At 39.9% G+C, this 20,772-nt stretch overlaps 1 protein-coding gene across 1 annotated transcript in view; it reads left to right on the top strand.

Annotated features, from left to right (window-relative positions):
• The window catches only part of ANKFN1 (ankyrin repeat and fibronectin type III domain containing 1), a 155,045-nt gene that overhangs the window by 111,637 nt on the left and 22,636 nt on the right, over window positions 1-20,772 (top strand). The window contains exons 13-15 of the mRNA XM_065897580.1: window positions 7,216-7,382; window positions 10,011-10,161; window positions 11,727-11,895. Of these exons, the coding sequence (XP_065753652.1) occupies window positions 7,216-7,382; window positions 10,011-10,161; window positions 11,727-11,895 (487 nt within the window). The remainder of the gene's footprint in view (window positions 1-7,215; window positions 7,383-10,010; window positions 10,162-11,726; window positions 11,896-20,772) is intronic.

Raw genomic sequence — 20,772 nt, 5'->3', positions numbered from 1 at the left:
TATGTCAGGAGGCAGCCCCACCAATTCAACATAGAGATAGGTCTTGGTGGTTGACCAAAGCAGGCTGGGTAATTCCTACAATTCCAGGCCACAAACCACTCTTTTTTCTCAGGGTCATAAGAATGATGACCTCCAGGCCTTCTGATTGGAAGCCTGAGCTTCTTTCTGCTACATCACACCACATTCTGAGGCACCACTTTGGACTCAGGCCGACTGGGTATGATTCCTGACTCCACCTTTTCTGGTTATGTGACTAGAACAAGTTACTTAATTTCTTACCTCCTGTATTTCCTTCTCTGCAAAACAACCTATTTCACTGAGTTCTAATGAAGAGTAAATGAGTTAAATACATAAAGCATTAGAAGAGTAGCACAAAGTGAGTGCTCTATAAATGTTAGTTATTTTTATTATTTCTCCACTCAGAAAAATCCAACCAATGCTAGGCTCTCCCTCAGGGCACACCCAGTCCATCTCCTTCTCATCTGTACTCTCCCAGGAGACCCTAGGTACTGGCTCAGTCATTTCACTACTTCTTCTACCTTTTCGTAAGAACTAAAGAAAAATTGTATAAAGACTAAATGATCCACAATGGAGTTTTCAAAACAGATAAGGGCTTTAACAAAATCTGGGCCCATAACTAATGCACTAATCCTCTAGGGCCCCAGGGAACCTCCAGGGTCTAACCCGCTCAAATTCCTGACCCTCTCAAGTCCCAGACCTTCATAACAAGCCACTCTCATATATCTGGAAGGGAGAGAGAAATCCTTCCCACACTTGCCTGGGAAGGAAAAGAGAGTTATTACAGACAAGTTAGAATCCCCCTGAGCAAACTAACTGGCAATGAGGGTACAGTTGACCCTTGAACAAACAACATGGGGGTTAAGGGTGCTGACACCACCCCCCCAGTAGTAAATCCAAATATAACTTTTGATGCCCCAAAATTATAATGTGAAAAAGAAATTCATATTTATTTAGAGGTATAACAATTCATGCGTTGATAATAAAGAAGCAGCAGTATGACTGCTTTATGGTAGCCTAGCGTAACTGATACAATTGCTTCACAGTAGCCTAGCCTATATACGCTTATGAATGGTCATAAAATTTTTATGGCATACGGTATTATAGTCACATTCGTAATACAGTATTGGAAACATTGTTACTTTTTTTAAAAAGCACTTACCTGTGGTGACAGCCTGATAGGCAGTTTCTCCAATTACAAGAGACAGGCATACTGTATGGTAATGTAATTCTCTGAAAGAAAAGTTATAAAACAGTAAGAAAACTAAAACATTATTAATTTTACATTAAATACTACTCACCTTTTGCCTATGTAAGGATAGGTTATCCACTTCAATACAAGTCTAGCACAATACAAGTGTACACAATATTCCACACATATATTTTTGTATATTTATTGAAATCCAGGTATAAGTGGACTCACACAGTACAAACCCATGTTGTTCAAGGGTCAACTGTGTTTCCAACAGAAAGGCCCCTCTCAGGTGCTGAGTTTCTCTGACCATAATCTTCAGGGGTCACTTCAATAACTAGAAACCTCCAGGTAAAGTTTTCTCTGAAGATTAATCTCTCACATTTGTACTACACTTTCAAGTTTATAACACTTTGTCACATCTATATCATTTGATCCTCATGAAAACCCAGTGAGGTTGAGTGGGAAATTTCTGTCCAATTCATAAATGAAGCTATGGATTTCAGGGAAGTAACTCACCAAGGTCCTATTACCAAAAAAGCAGCCTGTGGGACTAAGACACAAGTCTTCTGACTCCTAGCCTGGTGCCCTTCCCATTCTGCCATGTTGCTTTACACACCTTCCCCGTCCTTTTCTCTAGATCCTTTTTAAAAGTGTGATCCTAGAGAAGCTGTGGTGAAGCTTGCCCTCCATCTCCCTCCCATCCCTGCTCTCCTTCCCTTGATCTCCTTAGGCATTTCTTGTCACCTACAAGGACCCAGCATCTTCTTCTTACACCTGAGGTGCCCAAGACCTACTATCTCTTCTGCCCTTTTCTGCTTTCTCCTGCACATTCCTGCTCTCTCTACCTCCAAGGAACCCCTAACGTGGGGATCAAAAACTACTGGAATCAGGAAGATTAATGGAAATGAGTCAACTGGGCAGGATATAAGAAACAATTGGGGTCACACAAAACTTGTTCACCAATGTTCATGGCAGAAGTATTCACAGTAGCCAAAGAGTGGAAACAACCTACATGTCCAATAACTGATGAATGGATAAACAAAAGTGATGTATTCATATAATGGAATATTATTCAGCCATAAATGAAGTACTGATCCATGCTAATATGGATGAAAACATTATGCTAAGTGAAAAAAGCCAGACACAAAATGCTACACAATTAAATATCCAGCACAGGCAAAGCCATAGAGACAGAAAGTAGATGAGTGGTTCCAGGGGCAGGAAGAGGAGGGACTGGGGAAGGACAGCTAACGAATGGGAGTTTTCTTTTTGGAATGTTGAAAATAATCTGAAATTAGATAGTGGTGATAGTTGCACAGCCTTGTGACTATAGTAAAAACCACTGAATTTCACACTTTAAAAGAGTGAATTTTATGGTATGTGAGTTATATGTCAATATAAAAAAAAGTGGAAGTAACAAAGACTATAGTAATCTGAAGAGCCCTTGTCTCATCTAAAGAACAGCCCTATTCAGCCTCAACTAATTGCAGTGGAAGAAAGTGGTCCCAATGTTGAAATATTTTTCAATTTTTAAAGAGAAGTTGAAAGTCCAGAGTTTGGGATAAAATCTCTTTATTTTTAAAAGTTAGAAAATGATTCAGAAAATTTACATTCTTGGCAGCCTATATAATCTTGGGCCACAGGCCACCATTTTATGACCTCTGCTAACCCTGGACAATTCAGCTTCCATACCCTATCCAACAAAACAAAAACCCTGTAGTTATTGGAAAAGCAACTACACATTGTTCCTCTAACAAGCTCTTAGGATATCTGATCAATGAAGAGAAGAAGGGTATACCCTTCCTGGTCACTGCACCAACACAACATATTCTCTCCCAAAGGTTCAGCCCCAGACCCCCAGTACCTCTGGGCCACTCACTTCATAGTTAATAAACATTTTTTCAGCACCAGCTAGGTGCCAGGAACTCTTCTAGGTGCTATAGGAAAAACAAATGAATAACTCAAGGTCCTTCCTTTCAAGTTCAGTCAAGGGAGGGAGACAGACTTGTACACAAATCAAGGTAATACAAGGCAGGATTAAACCAGAACCTGCTAGCAGCACAAACAGTGTACTATGAAAACACAGACAAAGCAAGTATTAATTCTACCTGGAAATATCAGGGAAGCCGTCGTAGAAGAGGTGACATTTGGCTGAGCCATGAAGGGTAAGTTAAGTTTACCAGGTGGAGAAAAAAATGAAAGAGAGAAAGACAGGGGGGAGGGAGAAGAAAGGAAAGGGGGAGGGAAGAAGAAAGGAAGAGAGGAAAGAAGGGAGGAAGGACGGAATTAATTAAATAGAGAATTAAATTAAATAGAGGGCATGGTACAAAAAATTAAGGTAAAAGCTGGAAAAGGAGATCCCACCCTCCCTTGAGTCCACAATGGACCTTACACAACCTTTATCATACTGGGTTAAGAACAACTTGCTCACATGTCTCTCTCACAAACTGAAATACGAGTTCCATGAAAAGAAGGATCATGTCCTATTCATCTTGATGTCACTAACATCCCAGCATAATGCCTGATACGCAGTAAGTGCTCGATAAAAGCTGGTAGGATGAGTGAATTCATGAACGAACGAAGAATCAAAGAAGAGAGATTAGGCTATGTATGAGGAAGGAAAAAGCAATCCATTTTGGCTGGAGATAAGGGACACAAGAGGACTGCAGTGGAAGTAGAGACTGGAAATGCAGGTTAGAGGTCAAATCAGGCAATATATAAACCCACAGGCATTTGATTTGGCTTAGGGGGCCTTTCTAATGTACCTCAGATTATGTGAATAGGACAGCTTCTTTCTCTTCCCATGCATTTCTCAGGCTCCAAAAACATTCTGACTAATGAAGGCTAAATGACTATGTAAAGGCAGGAAAACACATAGTAGATGCTCAGTAATAGTCTTTAAAAAAATTGAATGGAAGAGTGAATGACTCCATCCCAGAATGGTGTTGTTTTTTACATAACCACAGTATGTTCCTAACTCACATTCTATTTGTGGTCAGTTCTGACCCCCACATGTTTTTTCTTATACTCATACCCATTCTATATTTGTACTCTTGGGTTTGGGTCTTTACAAGCACATTTTCTTATTACGTTTCAACCCTAATTACGATAGGCTTATTTTTCCAATGCATAAGGTCATTCAGAGCTTTATTACTATTTTCCAGAAAATCAAAACCACACCAAATTTGGGACCCACAAATTTGATACACACATTCTTCATTTCTTTGTCTGGAACATCAATAAACATGATGAACCGACTGGCTCTCAGGACCAGTCTCTACTGGGCCATCGCTCAATATGTCCTACTATTCCCATACTATCCCCATCATCCACAAATCTTCAACCCTGATATTCAGCTTATTAAAGTCATGCGGTCAAGATTCTGCTGATACTTTTCCCAGATTATCTAGTGAAACAGATCATACTGGAGACAACTCCCTGGTCTATGGATCTTGTTCTTTTGCTATTAGGAATTAAAGTTGTCTGTATGATCTGCCCATCACAAAACCATGTTGACTCCTATTTAGTGTCTCAGGGTTTCCTAGGTGACTGCAAATTGATTGAATGATGGTTTGTTCTCATTTTTCCCAAAGATCTATAAGTTGGTGGTCTTTAATTACTAGCGTCATTCTGTGTTTCTCCCCTTCCTGTTTCAGAGATAGGCATATTTGCCCTTTTCCAGCCTTTAGGGACTTTTCCAGTTCTCCATCACTTCTCAAAAATAATGATCTGTGGGTTTGTGGCCACATCTGCTTGTACAGCAAGCACCCCTAGGGTGCATATCGTCAAATTCTGCTGATTAAATACTTGCATTTTTCCTTCTCTCATTAACTGTTTCTCTCTCTTTGATTACCTGTTCATTTCTCAAAATTTCACCTTGACTGAACTTCCTCTAGTCAACTAATTATCTGCAGTCTGTTCTGAAGAGACAAGATGAAAACATTCAGCCTTATCAATCTCCTTATATTAATAAGGATTCCCTCCTCCTTAATCGTGAAGTCAAATTTTTCTAGTCTATTTCTTTGCCAAATATCTTAAAACTTATTTAGTCTTTGCTTTCTTATACATGCTAGTTATGTCTTCCTTCCAATTGTGACCATTCTTATTTTGTCCCTCTTCTGCTATTCTCATACATTCTGTTTTAGGGACAAGGCCTGATTTCCACATGTTGCAAACTTATTATATATAGAAACAGTACTGGGCACTAAGGAGACAAAGCAATTGGAAAAAAAAAACAAAAAAAAAAACGCCCTGCCATTAATTTCATAGTCTAGTTCAAGAAAAGAACATAAAAGAAGAAAAATATAAGTTAAGTACTCCTTCCTCTGTATGCCGACATTGCCTCTATTATAAACTGGTTTCGGTATATTGTGATCATTCCTTTACTCATCTGTCTTTCTTGACCTCGTCAAAAGCAGGGATCATATAAGGTTCACCTGAAACCCCAATGTTTCTCCTATAGTACCTGGAACTCAATATGTTTGATAAGGACAGGACAAAGGAGACAATACACAATAGCATATGTTAGATGTTACAGATGGTTAATTCTACAGAGGAGGGGTCATTTCTTCAGAGTATACTGTCAAGGAAGACCTCATACCTTTCTGTTCCATACTGAATTCTATGTAAGTTTAAACTTGTTTTTTTCTCTTCTCTTTTGCCTTCCCTACATTTAGTGGTAGAGTTGATTCCCTCTTTTTTACCCCCTTTGAAAACTAGGCTAAACTGTGGCCTATAGAAATCCTTCCCCTATAATCAGTTTCCTGAGTCATCACTCCTACTCTGTTTCACCCCTACACGGCCCAAATGTATAAAAAGTCTTACCTACTGATATACAGGAGAGGGAGTGTCTGTATTACCAAGTATTTATTACCTGAGTTCCTGCAGTCATCTAGAGAAGCAAAAGTCACAACCTTAAAAGTTCACTAGAAAACTGACCACATAGAAAACAAAACTCCACTCAAACACCCCTCTGTGCTTAACTAGGCTGGCACTTCCTATTGCACCACCTTTATTCAGTCTCCGCTGCCTATGGAATATTGTGATGTGACAATACAATGCAAATTCCATGCAAATCTACTACAAGGTAAACTTTTAAATCTTGTAAAAGATACAGAATTTTGTGAAGCTGATGAGGATGACATGGAGACTAATCAAATCACATGCAAAGTTACTGACAATTGAGAATCCAGCAATGGTAGGCCAGTTGACAACTGAAGACCACACAATGAACAAGGATTTTATAAGAGAATGACCTGAATATCAAATTTGTTTAATGCAACGGAAAAAAATATATGGAGGCTTCAAATACTCTTGCAAAAATTATCCTCTTCATGATCACATTGTGAAAGTCAAACATGAGGAACAGCATTTCGTCTATCATACAATTTAGTCTAAAATGTTAACCCAAGAGTCAATACTTGATTCTCTCTTCATTCTCAGAATTAGTGATTATAACTCGAATGTTAATAAGATAAATAAATCTATTGCTATTGCTTGTTTGATTTTTCAAGATAACAATCAAATCCTTTTTTTCTACTTACTATAAAATGTTGATCCTTTTCCTGACACCAATTATCCTGAAATAATGAGGCTTCCTATACTGCTTTGTCAGTTTTTACACTTGCAGTTTGTTTTCCCCCAGCTAAACAATAAACCCTTCAAGGACAGAAATTATGAATTCTACTTTTCTTTAGTATCTATCTGCCTCCACCACCAACCAGACCATTCCCAATCACAACCCACACACCTATTCGTGGAACAGAAATCTGAGGAAAATAAGCATGCAGAATATATTAAAGGCTGAGTACCTGACTTGGAGGCTAATTCTCCTGAAGGTAAGACTGGCTGTACCACCAACACATTCTCAACATTCATGGTGGTATCCAAGGTTTCTCACTAATTACTTAGCTACAGCTCCTTTAATTCGTGACATGGTGTACCTAAGAAATGAAAAGAGATTGCCTTTTAATGTGTTTTTTGTTTTGTTTTTCATCCTACAGGATATTCTCTCCTATCACAAAAGGAGTCATCAGCGTCTCTCTCCTGGATTATATCTGGGTTACCTAAAGCTATGTAGCTCTGTGGATCAAATCAAAGTTCTTGTTACCCAAAAGTTGCCTAACATTCTCTGCCATGTGAAGATCCGAGAGAACAATAACGTTTCCAAGTAAGTTGTGAGGAGTTTAGATTTTCCTCATGATGAAACAATGGCTACGTGATGGGTTTGATGTGCCAGAAGGAAACTGAAATGTTACTTCTGAGTGAAGTTTCTACGATGAGACGTCCTCAGGGGCCAGCACATTGGGGCAAAGGCATAGCTCGGGTTTTAACGTTAGGATAAGGAGGGCTTGTAGTATTGATTGCTGGAAGGAGTGGGCGCATTTAAAGGGGACACTATCCTTTCACTTTCCTCTGTGCAACCACTGACATTCAGGTTAATGAAGAGATGCCCTTTTCTTTCAGCACTGCTATTTCCAGTATCTTTTCTCCACAACCTAAAAAGTCACATATAAAAAAGTCACTTGTGTAAACGGGTTCTAGTAGAGTAACTGGTCTCCCCTTAACCTTAAAGGACCCTCCCTACCCTCACTCCCCCCACCCCAACGCCCTGGCCTAAGGACTTTGTGTGTTTCCTACAGTCTTTACGGTTCTCTAGGGAAGAAAAGAAGTAACAAGGCCTGACCTTCTGGAAATTGCTCTATGATTTGGCATTATGGTGAATTACCGTTAACTTTGGAAAACGTTGCCCAGTCTTGGTAAACTGACTCAGCTTTACCGCTAGCCCTCTAGTACACCTCTGAAGGTCTACTAAAATGAACTGAACTGTGTTCAACACAAAAACAAAAGGAAAAGAAAGAACAGACAAGAAAAGAAAAAGAACTTGAAAAAGAGTTTGTCAAGCTTCAGTGTACAATTTAGATCCTCAGGCTCTAGCTGCACCTACAGATTTGCTTAACCAAAGGAGACTCTAATTTGGTCATGTAAAATTTGGTCACTAAAGTGAGAAGAACTTTTTAACGAGAGTATCTCACGATGTTTATTAAGTACTACTTGGTGACAATGTAGGAGATGACGATGACGACGGTCTCTTCAGAGAACTCACTAGCTGCCATATTCTCTTCCACTTACCAACTACACCTAGACTTAAGTCTGCCATCTGGTGGCCACTTCTACAATCAGCATTAGTTATCTCCGTCCTTCCCAAGAGGCTCATTTGTGGGTTGATTTTGCAATGGTTACTTTCATCCATTTTCTAGATTTGTGCCTTAAAGGTTTAGACTCTATCTTTTAGTGGTTGCACCAACTAATTTCCCTTTGCCAAGGATCCAAGTTTCATTTTTACAAAAGACTCCAGTAGCCTTCCCTCTGCCAGTTCCATCTCCCTCATCCTTAAAGACTAAACTGATTAGTGGTAGATGTTTCATGGTATTCTTCCTGGTAATTTATTTTCTAATTTGATTACAGATAATATTTTAGCAATGTGGTCCTTTAGATTTTGTGCTACTCAGAACCCCTCATGTAGTTCAGTATCAGTGGCGGAAGAAAAGATATAGTTCCCAAGCAGGTTTTCAAAGATTTCAATTATTTGTGAGGCCAACAGTATGCCCAGATTGAAGCAGGATTTAATTTTCTTTTTTTTTTTTCCCTCTTATTGAGACAAAGGGTAGATTTTTCCATAGTCTTTTCCAGTGTGGGAATTGAAATGAAACTGATATCATGAAAACAGAAACTTTTCTAAGAGGGTAGCTGGTTAAAAGAGAGTATATTCTGATGAAAAGCTCATGTCACAATCAATTTCATTTTCTGGCTCATAGCTCGGAGCCCCAGTGAGTATAACCCATCAGGGAGAGCCCTCAGAGGATTTTCACGAGGGTGGGAACATATGTTAGCACCTCCTCTCTTTCCAACCCAAAACAGGAGGGCTTTCCTTTCCTCTCTAGCCTGCTCCTGAGAACACATTGCTGCTCCATGCAGAGTTAGAAAATGTGCCAACTGAATGTGTTTAGAGATTTGTGCTAAAATACCTGTGGAAACAATGTTGCCCAAGAGGCTTTTACCTTGATCTTTTCAAGATCCTTTCAAAGAGCAGCTTTTGGGGGACAAACCAGATGTGCTTTCCTCCCACCACCATTCTTTTCCCTTCCCTTCTGCAGGACATTTGGAAAAGTTCACTAGGAAGGATTGTAGAGCATGCAGAATAAAGACACAGATGACTGGTTTGAAAGGAGGATGGAAGCAGTGATGTGTGTCCCCTGGTTCCTTTTATTGGAATTGTCTGCTGTTCCTGTTTGTGATTCTCAAGCTTTTGGAAGGGGAAGGAAACCAAAATAGTACCCACGATCACAACAGGCCAGGGATGAAACGTGCCATGTGGTTTCTTGCCTGAGTTGGACCAGAGTCCTGTGGTTACCCAACTGCTGAATTAACCAGCAGATGCCCCTGTGGTAAAATGTAGGGTCTTAGAACTTACAGGGGAATCTTCAGGAAAAGAAAAATGAAGACAGGAAATTATTACAAAATATTTCAAAGCTCTAATCTCAAAGACTGATTCATTACAAATCAGACCTGCTGTTCTGAGGTGTATGTGGTTTGATAGGTGAAATAAGCTTAAATTAGAAAGAGTTCATTTAAAACTCCATTTGGGTGGCAAAAAAGTTCAAATTTCAAGAATTGCATCAAGTTTTAAACCACCAAAAATTGGTTATTCAGGTTCTGGACATATGCAGTAAAAATGTTCTGAGCTGTGTTCTGAACTTTTGTAATATTTCTAATTTTAACTTGACTCAACATACAGAGAGGAGTGGGAATTGGTCCAAAAGCTTTCTGGCTCTGAATCTATGGAAAGTGTGGATCATACTTCTGACTGCCCTGTGCAATTGTTCTTCTACGAGCTCCAGATGGCAGTGAAAGCTCTCCTTAAGCAGATCAATATACCTCTACACCAGGTACCAGTCTTTACCATTTTTATCTTCTTTTTATGGCTCATGGAAACTGCATTATGGGGTAAAACTCAAGAGGTAAAAAAATATATGTATACATATTTTGTTCATTTATTTACATACCACTTTGCACATACATGCACATTTTCAATTTGATGCCTATAAGTGGACACAGGCTGCACTTCTGTACCTTTTCTCTAGCTCCTCCATATTGATGTCTTCCAAAGTTCCCAGAGCCCACTTCACTGTGGTTTGGTCAAACAAGGAAAAGTAATTGCCTAACCCACCTTGAAAGACATCAAGTCTCAGCTTCAGGATAGCATGAAGCAAGGGGAATAAATAAATAAACAAATAAGTAAATAAATAAGTGTATGGTTAGATTTGCAAATAATTTACTTACGAACAGAAGACTATTGGTAGTCTAAGTCCAGAGCAGTGGCCAAGGTTATGCCATGCTATCTTTCCACAAACAGAAAATTTGCTGTCAAAATCACTTGCCTTGTCTAAATCAAGATGCGCAAATCTTACCTCCACTAATAAGCAACTTCAAAAAAAAAACAAAAACAAAAACCCTGTAGGCACAGAAGAGAAGAGTAAATGTTTATTAGGTTCTGTCTAGTAAGCTAACATCATGTAGCATTAGGTTGGATTTTTTTTTTTTTTTGGACCTACATTCACCATCTCTCCCCACTCAACACACACACACACTACTATTCCTGTACACACAGAAAATACACCAAGTTTAGCCTGCAGACGGGAAGACCGTTAACAGGAGTGACTGGCTCTCTTTAAATAACAGAAAGACAACTATGAATTGGCCTCTGACCCATGGAGGCAAGGGTCTATCTGAGAGTGCTCTTCCATTGGGGCACTGCTCCGATTACAAGTCAATATTGCAAAGCCTAGTCCAAAACAGCCAACACTGACGAAGAATACATTGCACAAGATGCTATAAAGACACTAGAGGAGTAACTGGATTATTCTGGGGGTGGCCATGTACTCAGGAGGAGGAGAAAAAATACCAGCTCAACTTGCAACAGTAGATACCATTAAAGGGTTTCTTGGGCTTAGAAAGTTTGAAGCAGCTCATATTTCACTGGTGACTCTTGGGCTTCGTATACATGTTGGGAGAAGGCTGCCTAACTGCCTAAGAGTACATACTTTTTTTTTTTTTTTCAGAAAATTGTAAAATTTTCTCAGTCCTTGGCCAGAAACTACATTTTCCCCCCTTAACCAACTTAAATTGAAACTAGTGGATTTTTAATTCAATCCATTTTTGTTGCTTCATGTAATTATATTCATCATTTTGAAAAGCCCACAGAATGCAATCATTTTCTGCTTTTATAAGAAGCATAAATGTTGTTTTCAGAGTTTATGTGGAACATTACTGCCTTAAATCTTGATTTTATATAGCATTATTAAATGGACTGAACCCTAATATTTATGTTGTATAAAAATTCCAAGCTTGAAGTTGTGTAATTTTGTTAGATGTTTTATGCCAGTTTGGTGTTGTTTATGTAAGTGCCATGTTGTAACTCTCCTATTTTTCCTCCGCGCGTGTCCCTCTGCAGGCAAGGAACTTCCGCCTCTACACACAGGAGGTGTTGGAAATGGGTCACAATGTGTCCTTTCTTCTCCTGCTCCCTGCCTCAGACGACGTCTGTACAGCCCCAGGACAGAATAATCCTTACACCCCACACTCAGGGTTTCTTAACCTCCCTCTTCAGATGTTTGAACTTGGTATAGTAGCTTGTTTCACCTAGAAATATTAACCCAGCCTCCTTATAATAAAATCACAAAGTTATATCTGTTCCCCCTTGTCCCAGTGGAGGGTCAATAAATCACATGACGGCTTTGGCAACAACCCTTCCTAGAACTGTGTACAAGTCTGAGAGAAAGCAAAGCTCCAAAACTATGTGCCTAGGCAATAATTATTGAAACCTAGCTAAGGCCCAATGGAGAGGAGGGACTTCTAAACAGAAAGTTCAGTTATCAGGCTGTAGTTCTTGCCTCCCCTTTGCTTTCCTAAAACATAAATACAAGAACTAATGTTTTCATGAAAAGCACTGTCCCTTCTCTTTCTTCCTCCCTTCTTTTCTTTTGTTTTCTTTTCTTTCCCTTTTCTTTTCTTTCCTTCTTTCTTTCTTTCTTCTCTCTTCCCCCACTTCCCGCCCCCTCTTTCCTCCAAATGGGAAAAAAAATACTGAAATTAAAATGTAAAGTGTGTATCACTTTAAAGGGGAAAAAAGCCTATAAGTAGTGCTAATTTATTAAATAGACTCAATTTCTAGCAGACCATTTAAGAAGTTGACAGGGTCTCCCGGGATGCAATATTGTGATTATAATGTGGGATTCTGAATGGTGGAAGATCTTGTCCTAACTTTCAAAAATGAATAGCCTGGGCCCCAGGTTCTCTATTTTTGCAGAGACCCCTGCTGCCCACTGAAAATGTGAATAGGGAAGCTTTGTCTCTTCCCCATGCTTCATTTTGTAACAGGCCAATAAGAGGCAATTAACAGGAGTTCCATCAGTTCAAATGGATTGCAGGATTTGTGGAAGGGTGAGTGACGGAGTGGGTGGAATGGAGGCAGACTCTCTTTGGATTGCTCCCCAGCCACCAGATTTAGAAACAGACAAGGCAACTGCCTGATGTCTCATTCTGAGACCTGGGCATCTGAATCTGAATTTATCTCTTGAGGATAAATGGATGAAGTCTCCCAGTTTCCCTTGCTCCAAGCAGTTTACATGCTCAAAAGCTGATGAACAGCGATTGCTATTTCCGGAGCAGGGAGAGTTATAAAGAGAAGCCTGAATCGGACTTGCAGACTGGGACTTGAGAGTACTGGGTCCTCTATTGTGTGGCACTGGCCATCATTGAACCTTCTTGTACCTTTTCTGTGTCAAATCATTAATAATATTGGCCATACCACTCCCAAAATGCCTGAATGTGAATGTGACCATTTAATGAGTTCCCTATCCAAATGAACATTTTTAGTCTATGATATAACTGATGTATGATATAGCTATGATCTATATGATATAGCTATTACAAAACATAGTTTGAGTCAAGGTATTTCAATTCAAGTCGCTACATGCACATTAGGTACCTACTGTGGAGATTAAGAGATGAGTTAGGACTAAGGCTCTGCCCTCAAGGGGCTTTTTAGTACAGTGGCAGGAGTAAAATAAGAACACGAGTTAAGTTTTAAATGATGTATAATGTGCCAAAATCTTACACGTTAAGTGATACTGAAAAAAGAAATGAAAGCACGTTTTCTCAAAGAAGGTATCAAAAAGCCATCTTGGAGAGGGGATATTTGATATGGGTGTTAAAGAATGGACAGGATGCTAATAAACATGGATAATGAAAGCTTTTTTGTCAGAGGGAGAGCAGAATAAGCAAAGACGTAAGAATAGAAAAACTCAAAAAGAATCAGAAAAAAGAACAAGTGGTCCAGTTTGGCTACATCTGAGAAATGAACTGAGGAAACAGTAGACATAAAGCTGTATGGACAAGCTGTAGCCATACTGGGCAGTACTGTTAAGAGTCAGGCTGAGAAATCTGTTTAAGATGGATTGAAAGCAGGGTTGGGAAGATAGTTCAGGGGTTATTATAATATTCCAGTGCTAAGGTAGACACAAAACAAAAAAAGGAAACAAACACGGATGTAAGAAACACTGGAAGTAATCGACAAGACTGGACAACTGTTTGAATGAGAAAAGGCAAAGTTTAGAGACTTCTAGAATACCCCCATGGTTTTTAGCTTCAAAGACTGTGAGGATACCGCTGCCATTAACCAGACATAAGGAAATCAGAGAAGAAAATGCTTTGGGGAAGAATATGATACTTTTAGCTCTGAATATCTTGAGTCTGTAGGTGCTAATTCAACATCCAAGTAGACATATACAACTGGCAGTAAAAATGCAGGAGACGAAGTTGGGTACTAAACACAGAAATTTGGCCAATGTCTACTGATAACAGCTGAAGCCATGAAAGTGAATGATTTCCCAGGGATAGATAAATGACAGAGAAAAGAACTAAAGAAAACACTTCACTGGAGAGCCAACTGGGAGTCCACTCTGTGTGAAATGGTCATTACTGTTCCATGATTACAGGCAAAAATACATGAGATTCATTTCCCCATGCCTCAGTGGGGAATGGGAATGATCAATGATTTAGTATCAGTCATAATAGTGACTTGACTCTCAAGACCCTGGAGGACCAAGCCCTGCAAGTATCCTCTCTATCTTGCTTTCTGGGAGGCTCACACACTATTCTTGGGCAACCAGACTTTATCCTACTGCTGTTACTCTCTATTCTACAATTTCCTCTCTTCACTCACTTGTTCACTAATTCATCAATAAATATTTAAGTAACCTACTATGTGCCAGGCACCATTCCAGGTATTGAAGTATCAGCAATGAACAAACTCCTCATGGTGCTAATAACAGTCCAGTGGGGGAAACAAATGGTAAACTAATCAACAAACATTAATATTGTAAATGTCAGAGAGTAGTGAGAGCTATGAAGAAAAATAAATCAGGATAAAGGACTGGAGTGAAGTGACAGGAACTACAATTTTGTATAGGATGACCTGGAAAGGCCTCTCTGAAGAAGATACATTTGAGCAGAGATGCAAGATTTCCGCGCAATGAAAGCAGCAAGTGCAAAGGCCTTACAGTAAGAGTGTGCCTGGCTAAGAGGTCAGTGTAGGTGGAATGTAGCAAGCAAGAGCAACAAAGATAGGAAATGATATCAGAAGATCAGCAGTGGCCAGATCATGCACGGCTTCACAGATCATGATAAGGGCTTTGGATTTTACTTTAAGTGTGTTGGAAATACAATGGAGATTTTTGAGTAGTAAAGTAACGTATTAAAAGCTCTGCAGAATCTGGCAGTCCTCCCCACAAAAAAAAAAAAAAAAAAAAAAAGCTTAACTTTGTTTAACCCAACATTTTCCAAATTCATATGACAACAACTAGAACCATTTGGGGCATGGCACCTATTAAAAACCCACAGAAAACATACTTCAGGATATGATGCCCTAGAACAGTGCTTCTCAAACTTTATTGTACATAAGAAACACTGAGAGAGCTTGTTAAAATAGATTCTTGGAGTCCCACTCCAGAAATGCTGAGTCAGTAGGGGCTGGAGAATTGGCATTTCTAACAAGCTTTCAGCTGATACTGAAGCTGCCAATCCACGGACCACACTTGAAGTAGTACTGCCTAGAACACAGAGAAAAAGACGTTTTAGGAATTTAGAAAACTAGGGTTGTGGTTAGCAAAGTAATAGAATCCAACAGTGTCTATCTCTTTGACCCGTCTTACCTCTTCTTAATACTAAAAGCAGTATAAGACCATCGGGTACTATCCTTCACCTATGAAAACCAGGCTGTAGATCAAAGCCTGGATCTCAACAGTTTCTGACTTTAAGATGTTTTTTCCTAGAGTAAAACGTAACCTCTTACCCTACTGGTTCTCCGTTGTTACCATATTGTTGGTGACCCACTTCATTAATGAGGGCCATGTAAGTTTCCAGAAAAGACCACTTGATTGGGCTTGTTTCCACTGGCATACACAATCCTATTAGTCTTCTCTAGGGATCAGGAGGAAATATTGCCAGTATCAGGAAATTAATATACTCTAGTACTACGCTTATTGTACTTTAGCGCCACCAGCAACAATTTTTTAAATACTACTGGGCCTTAGTGAGAACCATGATAAACTCCCTCTTATTTCCAAGCAATCAGAGCTTCCAAAGAGGCAGATTATCAGTCACTTCCTGCAAGCACTTCATAATACTGTCTATAGGAACTCCTAAGAGCTTGCTACAGTGGGCCTAGGCCCCTCGAAGAAAGACCTAAGCAATGTTTGCTTGTTTTTGTAGGTAGGTAGGGGCTTCTATATTCCACAGACAGGTCCATAGTAAAAGGTCAACAGATACACTAAGCATTCCTGAGAAAGAGAATGTTGTTGAAAATTCAATCAGAACTCAGAAAATTGTAATAACAACATAAGAGTTCTAAGAAAACTTGAAAAGTGCAAAGTATGGGAATATACACCCTATAACAGAATAAAGTGTTATACTATATTTCAGTCTGACTTGTATAAGTCATCCCTTATACAGCGAAAAGATTTGAGATTTGGCACACTGACCATGTTTCTGCCAGTGGCCCGAGTGAATCATAAATAACTTGCTAACCAGCTATGGGAAACTGTATCTGTGCCTATTCCAGCACAAACTGGATCTAGCAAGGACAAAATGATAAAGGAGCTTAGCCCTCTGTCTCCTGGAGTAAAGACTAGGCTGAGGAAGACCCATAGGATGTTCCTTCATAGGATTACTTGCTGGGGAAAGAGAGAGACCATCATACAGGAGGATGCTGTGAGACCGCTGTGAGCAGGGTTGAGCTGAGGCAAAGTGGTACAACTGCAGACCACTCCCCCTCCACAGCGTGAGAGCTGATACTCCCCGACCCTTTGGATAGGAGCAGGATAGCAATCCTCTGCAGTAATAAAGTATGTGCCTAGGGAACAACAAGGGTCACTATTTATGCTGTTCCCAGAAATGAAAGGAAAAGCCCTTAGAAACTCTGTTCAGTGATATGATCTCTTGAGGATTTGCCTAGCCTACACTGAGGAGGTCACCCTGCCCTGACCCTGTGGGCAGTCACAATTGAGAGCAGGCCTATGAAGAAGAAAGTTGACTTTTATCAATTTCCTTGGCTCTATGATTCCAACTGACTTGACTAGCAAGATTAAGAAACTGGGGAATTTTTTAGAAACAGTTTGAAGCCTGGTATATATTTCATACTTCAGTGCTTGGCTGCATCCTTCATTCAACAAATATTTACTGAGTTTCCACTGTATGCAAAGCATTGTGCTGGGGCTGGACATACAGACATTAATAGGACACAATCTGCCCACCAGAAGTCTAGAATCCAGTGGAGGATACAGACATCTACACCAATAGTCCCAATGCAATGAAAATCCTGCTGTTAAGATGTAGGTTGTTGAATTTCAGAGGAAAGACACCTAATCCTTTCTTACAGAGATAATATTTGAGATAGACCCTGAAGTATAAATAAACATTCAGAAAAGGAAAGAAAAGGTAGAAAAGGAAAATCATTTTAAGCAGAAGGAATAGCATGCACGAAGGCTTGGAGACGTGGGAAAATGCAGCTCAATTAAGTACACTCTTAGTAGTTCACTGTGAAAGATGCTTCAGGCATCTGAGGAAGAGTGACAAGATACAACTAAAATTTAAAAAAGTAAAAATCACAAAGGGCTAGGCCATCCTAAAGCGGTTAGATTTTATCCTATAGGCAAAGAGGAGTCATTAAAAGATTTTAAGAAAAGAAATAGTATGGTCTTACTAGGTTTTAGAAACTCTATGGATTGCAGGAAAACAAATAAAGGACTGAGACTAGAGGCAATGAGACAGTTAAGAGACTGGCCCAGGTGGGCAACGATAAGAACTCAAACCAAGACTGCCACAGCAGGGGTACAGAAGAGAAGGCAGGGGCAAGAGGAATTTAGAAGTTAAAATCAATAGGACTTTGTGACTGATTTAATGTGGTTGAAGAGCAAGATGGAGGAGCCAGAGAGTCTGAATAGGGCGCTGAAATGGATAATGCTCCCATCTACCAGAACAGGAAGTAAGAGGGGAGGAACAAGTTTGGGGGGAGGGGAGAGATGACGAGTTAGTTCAGTTTGACAAATGATGAGTTTTGTTTGAGGTGCCTGTGGGATATCCAGGCATTGAGCCTAATGGAATCCAGGCCACAGGCTTATAAGAAATGGCACGGTCTCAACCCTCATTCCTAATGCCCATTTTTCATGATTTAGGATACCACTCCTGAATTCCAACATCAACTCATTCACTACCAGGAATCTTTAGAGAGGCATCTTATGCCCAGGTTCCTTCTGACACCTTGGCAAAGAATCATGGAACTAAACTGACCCTAGGAGGTAATCTTGTTGGTTCCTTAGCTTCCAAACTAGGCTACATGGCCCAGATCGATTAGGACTTTATTGAGCTAGAGATCTTTAGGAAGAATATTCTAATCTCAATCCCATTCTAATATTCTACCTACTAAATGCCTCCTTCTTCCCAGGGGGACGTGGTAGGGATGTGAACAAAAATTTCTTTTATATCTGATATGTGCCACATGCTGTGCTGGGCACTTTACTGTTTATTATTATGTTGTCTTATCCTAGGTAGATATTATTACCCCTGTCTTAGATATGAGGAAACGGAGGCTCCCAGGGGTTATATGCCGATTATTATGAAGGTAGTAAGTAGCAGAACTATGATTCAAATCCAGTTTCATCTGATACCTAACCCTGAGTACTTTCCACTCTACTATACTCCTAATCTGACTTCCAGTGTTGGTGCCAAAAATTTTATACAGAAAAAAGAGAGAGAACACACCACAGAAGATCAGTCTTAGTTTGTAAATTAATAACAAATCGTGTGGTCTGGGATCATGCATTTTTGCATCCTTATACCATTTTGCCTGCAAAAATGCATGTGATTCACATTAGAAAAAAATTAGAAGCTTCCACTCTATCCTCCCCTTCTCAGTGATGGCTACCAAATGTATCATTGCTAAACCACAAAAGACTATGTTAAAGTAACATTTGTTAAAGTAACATTAAAGGCTCTGGATAAAAACCACTAGAGCGGGAAAGTGAAGCCCTGTCCTTGTCGTTGAAAGGTCCTCATAGCTCACTGTGGTGAGTGGCACGGGTGGTGTGGGCACTGTGAGACCACCCACTGATCCAAGGCTCTGACCACAAGGAGACACAACAAGAGAAAGTTGTGGACACCCTGGCGTTCTAGAATTCAGATGGGACCGATAGTATTTCCTTTAAAGAAATTCTTCAGTGCCTCTCACTATCTTCCCAGTCATATTTTAGAAAGAAGGAAAAAAGCTGATTTTTTTTTTTTTTTTTTACAACTTGGTTTGGAAAGGCAGACTGTGAGACACTTCACTCTCTCCACTCTGCAGCCAAGAGAGGACATCTGTCAAGTGCAAACAGGATATAATTCCTCCTTGAAAGGCATAAAGACACATTCAGGGAGCTACAAGGGTCAAGAGTAAGCTAAAAAGTAATGGTGACTCTTTCCTGTAGAGAGGCCAGTAAATATCACAGACCTGAAGTACACCTTTTGAAACAGGAAAAGCAAAAGCACCTTGAGAAAAGAGAATGGAGGGAAAGAGGAGACTTTGGAGGAAGGGTCTGCTCTCTTCAGGTCAGGGTGCGCATTTTGTTGTTGTTCATTCAGTCAATAAACATTAACTGAGAAGTTATAATGTTCCAGGTTTTGAGGAAATAAAAATTAACAGGAGACACGGTTCTTGCCCTCAAAGAAATCGCAGTCTAATACCAAGGCAGTCAAGTAAACACATTATTACAGTAAAGCAGGATCAGTGTCCTGATACATTTAGAAAACAAGTGGTCTAGGAGCACAAAAGAGAGAAACTAATTCTGCCTGGAGGGAAAGAGGTGTCCATGAAGATTTCACTGAGGAGATGATTATTTAAACTAAAATTTTCAAGTATCAGAAGAATCTGACCTGAAGGTACTGGTAAAAAAAAAAGGGTATTGGAGGAGAAGGAAATGGTATGTTCACAAGCATGGAAGCACAAAAGGGCCTGTAGTAGGTTCAGCTTGACCACAGTGTAGGGTCAATGCAGGCAGAGGGTAGAGGGTGGTTGCATGACAAAAGATATGACTGAAGATAAATTAAAATCCTAGATCTCAAGGAGCTTGCTTTATAATGATATTTGGATTTTATCCTGAGTCAAGACAGAGCTCTACAGAGGTCTGTAACCAGGGAAAAGCATGAAAAGTACATCATTTGGGAAGAGCTCGATAGTTTGTCATTTAATGAGATCAGTTCTTCTGTCAGACAAGGAAGTGTTAGAGCAGAGAAAGTGAGAAGGAAGGATCTGACACCAGAGAGAAAAAAAAAACCCAGAACCAAAGCTACTTGAATTCAGAAACACTGCCTTGAAATGGTGCACAGCTGGAATAAGGATGGGCCACTGGAGACCTCGCTCCATTCTTCTCTACTACTTCAATAGGAGGAAACACAAACAGAGCAGGTTACCCTTACACTCAACTGAGTTTCATCCTGAGAGAAAATCAAGTAAGGAAGCAGGCAGTGGTAAGACGGGAATTGTAGAGTACACAAAATCTCTCAATGTGCATTAAAGTAGGGCTCCCTCAGTAAGGTGTATAGATGACCAGATGCCCCATTTTGAGGTATGTGGTTTTAGTTTCCCTAAATGTCCAGGTCTAGGTCTCAGGAATCAGCAGCAAAGAGGCCTAAGGACAGTGGTTAGATGTTCTTCCTAGAATTCCTCACCAAAGAAGCCAAAATAAAAATGTTTCCATTCCACAGATTTGTTGAGTTATTACAGCCCTATTTCCAAAGCACAAAACACAGTGACACAGGTCAGAGGCACACAGAGTAAGTGAGGTTCCTGGCGAGTGAGTCTCCAAACTCAGCAATGGCCAGGAAGAGACTGGTACGACACTAGTCTGAATTGGGATGCTTTCCTCGTCTTACTGGAATCTGAAGTTATGGTATATGATCAGAGC

The sequence above is a fragment of the Phocoena phocoena genome, chromosome 19, assembly GCF_963924675.1.
Source record: "Phocoena phocoena chromosome 19, mPhoPho1.1, whole genome shotgun sequence".
NCBI lineage: Eukaryota > Metazoa > Chordata > Mammalia > Artiodactyla > Phocoenidae > Phocoena > Phocoena phocoena.
Note: the sequence above shows the minus strand (reverse complement) of the source record. Positions and strands in the feature narration are given on the sequence as shown.